The sequence below is a fragment of the Myotis davidii genome, unplaced genomic scaffold (genome assembly GCF_000327345.1).
Source record: "Myotis davidii unplaced genomic scaffold, ASM32734v1 scaffold247, whole genome shotgun sequence".
In the NCBI taxonomy this organism is placed as follows: Eukaryota; Metazoa; Chordata; class Mammalia; order Chiroptera; family Vespertilionidae; genus Myotis; species Myotis davidii.
This window is the reverse complement of record NW_006299593.1, coordinates 3,770,387-3,778,115: the sequence shown is the minus strand read 5'-3', so window position 1 is coordinate 3,778,115 and position 7,729 is coordinate 3,770,387. Positions and strand designations below refer to the sequence as shown.

Here is a 7,729-nt window from a genome sequence, read left to right as displayed (position 1 = left end):
GCTTTTCAGGAGACTGGCAGTGGAGCTCAGTTCTCCAGGGGAGCCGGGCACCCGCTCCTGCCCTTTGGTGTCGCCTCCGAAGCGCCGAGGACAAAGCTGAGAGCAGGCGAGGGCTGATCAGCAGGGGCTGCAAAGTGGCTTCCGGGTTTGGCGGAGGAAGGGTCTGGCCAGGGGGCGGGCGCTAACCGGCAGGGTCCCCAGAGGACACTGATGGGAATAGGGTTCTTCTGGGAGAGGTGAGAATTAAGGATTAAAGATCGCTGGACAGTTTCTCCCCAGATCCTAAAATCTAGCACCCTGCCCCACAAGAAGTTTTAAAAACCTGCCTTTGAGCCTTCTGGCGGACATGCTTTTGGGTACCCTACCCTCGGAGGTGGCACGCCTCCAAGACACAGGGTCTGCAAGGGGCATGGAGCATCCCACCTGGATTGCAGCTGTACTTGTCTGGGGTACTTGTCTGGGCTACGAGCCTGGTCCCTGGGACCTTTCAGCTCCTCACACCCGACAGGGGCAGAGGGCAAGGCCTGAGGGACAGAACTGAAGGCTCAGAGGAAGGGAAAAAAAAAAAAAACCCTGAGAAACGTGGGGGGGGGGGGGTGGAGGCAAGGAACTGGGGAGAGAGGCAAGAATGGGGCTAAACTTAATTGGGGATACAGAGGAACTTTAACCCTGGTCCCCCCAAAGACAAGCTCAGATGTCTCATCTTTGAGAAACTGGGCAGCAGGCTTTCCTGGGGTCTGAGGGGTCTCCCTTTTCCAGGAACCTCAGGTTTTCCATATCTCCTCTCTCTGGCTTTCCTGACATTTCCAGGGCTCCCCAGGCTCCAGCCCTACCTTTACACCCCAGCAACCTGGTCTGTTTTCAAGCCTGTGAAGGACTGGGACTAGGGGAGAGGACAGGGGACAGAGGGACTTCATGTTGTTCTCTGTCCCCAGCAGCGCAGAGGACAGCCCCTCCCCTCTCCCCTCTCCCTCTCCCTCTCCCATCTCAGCCCTGTTACATGGTGTGATGGAGTCATCCAGTTAGGATTCCCCTCCTCTTCTTTGCAGCTGACTGGGAGGCCTGAGCATTCGATAGTCATTCCTTGCAGTTCTAGGGTGTACAGTTCTAGGGTGTAACACCCTCCGTCTCCAAGGACCTCCAGGCTTTACAGACATTATTGATCTGCCTGGAGGATGCTGAGACTCTGAGTGTTTAAGCTATTTGCCTCAGGACACACACCAGCCACGGAAAGCATTTTGCTCCAGAGCCCCTTTCCTAAGCCATGGAGCGCTTAGGCTGTGACTTTTACCCTGTGGCCTCTGCCTGGGGTTGAGCCTTGATAAAGACTGTGGGTGGCTTGTAGGGTCACCACAGACTTGTATGTTGGGACAGCAAGCCCATTGAGGGGTAGGGAGGGTGGCTGCAAGGAGGCTCTGTAATTTTAGAGCAGTGTTTTGCCAGAAGAAAGAGACCAACTCCTGGAGAGCAGACAGGGTTGTCTCAGAGCCCTCCCTCTTCGATTGCATTCAGAATCACGTCTTTTAAGCGACGGAATGAGACAATTCCACAAGGACAAAGTGCAGCTGTCAGGACAGGAAATGGAGTTTGGAGCAGGTTATTTTCCTTCTCTTCAGCCTCCCAACTTTGGTCCCTGAGAAAAAGTGTGACATTTCAGAGTCTTCAGTGGAAGGGAAATAAACAGGCAGTGCTGATGGTCTCTACAGCAATCCAGTCGTCCCTGAATGAATGGGTATGTGGTTGATAAGTTTCTTTTCTCTCACTGTTTTATTTTTTTATTTCTACTCTATCACCCAATGTTCACTCTGAGCAGGTGGCTAATGGATCTGCTTAGGTTACAGGATGGTTTTCAATTTGGCTGGATTCACTCAGCTGTATAGCCAACTATTTTTTTTATGTCTTTTAAAGGCTTAGGATGGAGCTGAACCCCAAAGATGCTGGCAGGGACACTCTGACTCATTAAGACAGACTGAGTGTCAGCAGAGAGAGAAGACATCGGCTTCTGAGGCCTCATCCCAGAGGAATTCCCAGCTGTGTTGCTCAAGGCATCACCTGGCCAAATGGAGATCACCCTGGGAGTCATGGAGGAGAATGCCACCAACATCTCCACTGGCTTCCTTTCCGTGCTTGACCCCCACGGAGCCCAGGCTGCTGCCTTCCCATTTAACTTCAGCTATGGTGACTATGATATGCCCTTGGATGAAGATGAGGATGTAACCAATTCTCTGACTTTTTTTGCTGCCAAGATTGTCATTGGCATGGCCCTGGTGGGCATCATGCTGGTCTGTGGCATTGGCAACTTCATCTTCATTGCTGCCCTGGCCCGCTACAAAAAGCTTCGCAACCTCACCAACCTACTCATTGCCAACCTGGCCATCTCTGATTTCCTGGTGGCCATTGTCTGCTGCCCCTTTGAGATGGACTACTACGTGGTGCGCCAGCTCTCCTGGGAGCATGGCCACATCCTGTGCGCCTCTGTCAACTACCTGCGTACTGTCTCTCTCTACGTCTCCACCAATGCTTTGCTGGCTATCGCCATCGACAGGTGAGTAAGGGGACGGTGGGGACAACGAAGGAAGGGGCATTGGAATTGTTAGTCGCAATTATACTTAATGAGAGATATCTGTATTCACCATAGATGTGGATATATAAGGGCTCAAAAGTTAGCCCCATGGCTTCTTGGCCTTTTTGCTAAGATCAAGTGTAGCTCATTGACTGACAGTGAGAAGGGTTCTAGATTTCCAGCTTTGGGCAGGCCGGAGGTAGCAGAGCCCCGATGAGTTGGGCAGTGGGAAGGCTTTGGATCCCTCTGCTATGGTTATGCTCCCAGATGTTGTATCTGTTCAAGGTCTAGAGAGAGAGACAGGTAGTAGGTGTGGAGGAACAAGATTAAACGCTAGGCAGGTAACTCTAGAGTCAACTTGGAAATCTTGATGGAGGTTGGACTCTAATTACAAAACACCTTGTTAGAGTGTAGAGACAGTTACCTTGAGGGTTGAATCAGGCCTCCGTGTACTTGAATCTGAACAGCCCGTCTCTCTCCCTTAACCCAGAAAGCCTGAAGCACACATGTTCTCCCTGTTCCATGGCCTCGGGGCTCTGGTGGAGTTCAGCCTGTCTCTCATAGTCAGAACAATGTTCCGGGAGGCAGCACAGCAAATAGAGCCTGTTTTCTGGAGCCATAGACAGGACAAGCAGGGATACAGTGACCTGGAAAGAGACCACCCCTGAGAAAAGGGGGTTAAAAGGGAACCAGGCTTTAAAGCCACTGAAGGGTGGAGCCTTGAGAAGGATGATGTCAGGGAGTTAGAAGTTTAAATAGCCCTTAGTCTACACCCATAGAAGGTGCTTAGAGGGTCATCCCTGCAGAGGGCTACTTCTTCTTGGCCAAGGTCTTCCACATGAGTCACAGAGCCCCACAGTATATTGTCCATCCAGAGATGGACCCTGAGTGGACCTACAGAAGGAACTGGGTATCTGCCCCTTAAGCCCTCTTCATAGCTGTCGAAGAAAGCTCCAGGGACCTTATCTTTGACCTTTTCTACAAGTAGAAGCTACCACCACCTCTCTTAGTACATCAACAGGACAAAGCATACAGGGTCATTTCCTGAAGTTTCATTCTAGCTAGACATCTTTTCACAAGGGGTGTTCTCAGCCACTAACAGCAGTGTGTGTGTGTGGGGGGGTGACCTGCTGTCTGGGTGAAATCCATTTCACCATGTGGGGGTCCACTTGTCGAAAGGTGTAACACTGTAGTGGTGAGTGGCTTCAAGGACAAATTCATTGGAATTGGGTTATTTTGAACATATAAGAGGAGAGATCTATGTTGATCTACTGAACTCCTACAAGTCCTTATCCTACTTTCATACTAAACTCTGCTTGTCTGAAATACTGCAGGCATTTCTCTGGCCATGTGAGTTTATATAATGCAATTTAAATACAGTAAGAAAGATTAATTGGGGAACCTGCACAGCATCATAGAGACTGCTGTTGTTCAGAATGGAGTTGTGAGTGAAAACTTGCACCCACACATTGGAGGAAAGCATTGTTGCCTGCACAGGGCCATCCAACGGCCTTGGCCAACTAACTAGCTGTGCCAGTACATTAAGTTCTTTTATTGATGTTTGTAATCTTTGCTTCAAATCATTTTTATTTTCATGTGTCTTTACTATCTAATTTCAATTTAGTCGAGGACTTCATTGATTATTGTCTGGTCTCGTGTTGTTCAGGATTTGATCAGATTTTCAGGTTTGATTTGTTTAGTTTTGGACAACTAATTTTTATCCTGATATAACAATATAACTACGGTTATAAAACTACATTTTAAAAATGAAATTTCTATAGGACAATAATGTTAGCAGTTATTCTGCCTAGGTTTAAATTCCTGTGGTACCATCTATTAGCCTTATATTAATTATTTGGCCTTACTCTTCCTCAGTTTTCTCATGTATAAAATAGGAATAATAAGAAAACCTAATGTATTGGGTTGCCTTGAGGATTAAATTATATAATATATGTAATTGTTTGAACAATGTTTAAAACAGAATACCCACCAAGTAAACAGTGGATATTATAGTTCTTGAATTAACCCTTAAAGGAATAACAACAAAAACACACAGAGATAAATGAATGAATATTTCTGATTGGTTAACCTCTTTGTTTTCACTGAAGTGATTGTTTTAATGATGTGATTTAAAAGATAATAATACAAGGTTTCTAAGAAACACTGCTATCAAGATATAGCAGAACAGAACGGTTACTCTTCTACCGGCCTGGACTTCTTTGTTTCTGTTATTGGTTCCTTGGTTTTCCAGGCATCTAAACTAGCAGGTCTCCTCCGTCCTGGCCACTCTCTCCCTTTCTCCAGCATTCATTTCATTTCCAAGTTCCGCCAATACTGACCCGCCCTCCCACCTATTCACTCAGGGCTGGACAATCATAGTCTCCTCTTGGCCCTCCATGTCTCTTGGCTCTGCTCTCTGCCAATCTACTCCCCTCATAATCCTCCCTAAACATTCATTCATTCATTCATTCATTCATTCAAACAATGCATTTTTGTAGAACGACTGCATGTGACAGATACTATTCTAAGCATTGGGGATATGGTGAATAAGAAAAAAAATTCTTTGCCCTCATGGAACTTACTTACATCCATGGGATGGAGAGAATTAGCAGTTAGGCACACAAACAAGAAAGGCATTTTTAGAGCATGAGAAATACTCTGAACAAAAACAAACAAACACTAAAACATTGAGAGTGACTGAGGGTGGGAGACACCAGGTGTAGAGTCAGGAAAAGTGTGTCTGAGAAGACTTTTGAACCTACCTCTGAAAGATGGCGGAGGAAAAAAAAAAGCCAGCCTTGTGAAGACTGATAAAAAAGCATCCCAGATAAAGGGAATAATCAGTGCAAAGGCCCTGAACAGGAACAAGCCTGATGGGTTCTAAGAACAAAGAGAAGGCCCCTGTGGCCTGAGGGAATAAAGCGAGACTGCAGCCAAATTAATCTTCTGTCTTGTATGTCTCCCATCTCTGGCTCTAAAGACCTCAAAGAACTCATTGTCTACAACCTATGCCTCAAACTCCTTCGCCTGCTCTTGAAACCTTCCATTATTGAGCCCAAGGCTGTCTCCCAGTCTCATGCTGGGTAAACACACTTATGTCCTTTTTTCCAAATAAGGTTACAGTATTTTTGAAGGGTTGCCGCCATGGTTGACTACATTTCTATTTGCTTGGTGCCAGGAACTATTGAGAGTGAAGTTTCACTAAAATCCCAGATGCCCATAATTCACAGACAGCAAAAGCTTATAAAAGAAGTAAGACATGGTCCCTGCTCTCTGGAGCTCACCACCTAAAGTGGGAGAGGTGGGTGGGGAGTGAGGTGACACTTCTGAAACAGTTAAAGGATAAAGAATAAATTTTAAAAGAAATTTACAGAGATCATCGTGTATCTGAGGAGTTAAAGGAGGTTTCATGGAAGAGGGGGACTTTTTAACTGGCTTTTAACAAATGGTGATCCACAAAGTAGAGGAGAGGTTTTCCAAGAGGAACAGTGTTTACAACAGCCTAGAAGTGGGAAGGCTTGAGGCATGAGCTTTCTTGCAGAGGATGTAGGGCAGAGGCAAGGAACGTTTGGAAAGTCAAGGATAAGGTCCTATTCCAGAATATCTCAAAATCTAGACACACGGAGTCAGATCTGATGGCAGCAGGAAACTGAAAAAGGTCATCAGAGGACCCTGGCACTCCAGATCTTGGTTTCTTTGATGTGGAGACACCTGTACTGTCCTGGAGGTGTATCCTTCAGATCCCAGAGCATGAGGGGCATTGTGGGACCCTTCCTTCTTTTACCCCAAATCCAGGGGAAACTGACCAGTCTGCCTGCCATTGTCAGCTCTCCTCTTCTGTCTGAATGAGGCCTGCTAAGGCATGAGTAATCATTCTCAGTCCCAGGTCCTACAAATGCTACCCGGTGAGATTATTGGTCAGAGCTGGCTGGCCCAAGGAGTAAGTCATCCAATCCCTGCCCATCCTATGACTGGCCTAGTAACTACTGCAACCTTCGCTTCCATGGTTTGATCTGGGGCTGGGTCCTGGGGACAGAGAGGGAGCCCAATGCTCTTTGTTTAATCACCCAGCCCACTATCACCAGACAGTTACTGCCTGGACATTTCTTTGTCTATCAGCCTTCATTCCTTGTTGGTGCAAAGTGGATCTGGACCTGAGCCAACTGTAGTGGTAGACACACAGGGCAAGCCAAGGGCATACTCAGAAGCTGCCAATTGCCTGACTCCTTGGAACATCAATAAGTAGAAACCAATTGTGATGGAGAGAAAAGAGAAGGAATATTTGATGTCAAAAGGGTAGGACGAAGGGATATTGCTTGCTTTGGTTGAAAAGGGTGGGGACAAATGGCGTATTTGAGAACTCACTGCATTTGGAGCAAGAGATGGATGGGTCTGCATCATGGCCCTATCAATTTCTAGCTGTGTGGCTTTTGGCAGGTTATTTAGCCTCTCCAAATCTTAGTCTGCTTATCTGTAAAGTGGGTATTTTTGCTCTTTTATCTATTCTAATGAGAGGGTGGATTTGAAAATGTTCTATAAATTGTAAACTGCTTTACAAACATAAGCAGTTCTGAGTTTTGATCCTAGCATACCCAAGACTGATGACAATCCTTAAAGCAGTTTCTGCAATTTGCATATTGGTAAATGTATTTGGACGGCCTCTTGCTCAATTCCTGGACCTAAAACTGTGGATAGAGTTAAGGTGATGTCAGAGAAAGCCAGGATGAAAAAAACTATCAGATGGGTTGTCACAGATTACCCGAAGGTTAGTTTTAATATGAAAATAAGTAGAATCAGTAAAATATCCTATCTAATAAAAGACAAAAAGGGTAATTGACCATACCTCCGATACGTTTCCCATTGGCTAATCAGCGAGATATGCAAATTAACTGCCAACAAAGATGGCGGCCGGCAGCCACGCAGCTGAAGCGAGCAGGAGGTTTGCTTGCTCCAGTGATGGAGGAAGCCAATGTTCCCCGCCTGCTGAGGCCTGGCTCTAAGATCTGAAAGCAACAAAGTTTCAATTATAGAAGCTAAACAAACCTCAGATACCTGCTTTCAGCCAGCCGCGGCCTCAGAGCTGGGAGCGCCAGTTACAGCAACAGAGTTTCAATTATAGAAGGTAAATAAATCCCAGAACAAAAAAAAAAAAAAAAAAAAGCTAGG

At 46.3% G+C, this 7,729-nt stretch overlaps 1 protein-coding gene across 1 annotated transcript in view; it reads left to right on the top strand.

Annotated features, from left to right (window-relative positions):
- Nucleotides 1–1,912: 1,912 nt before the first annotated feature.
- Nucleotides 1,913–7,729, top strand: part of PROKR1 (prokineticin receptor 1) — an 11,605-nt gene continuing 5,788 nt past the window's right edge. The window contains exon 1 of the mRNA XM_006775335.2: nucleotides 1,913–2,545. Coding sequence (XP_006775398.1) covers nucleotides 2,061–2,545 — 485 coding nt within the window. The 5' untranslated portion in view covers nucleotides 1,913–2,060. The remainder of the gene's footprint in view (nucleotides 2,546–7,729) is intronic.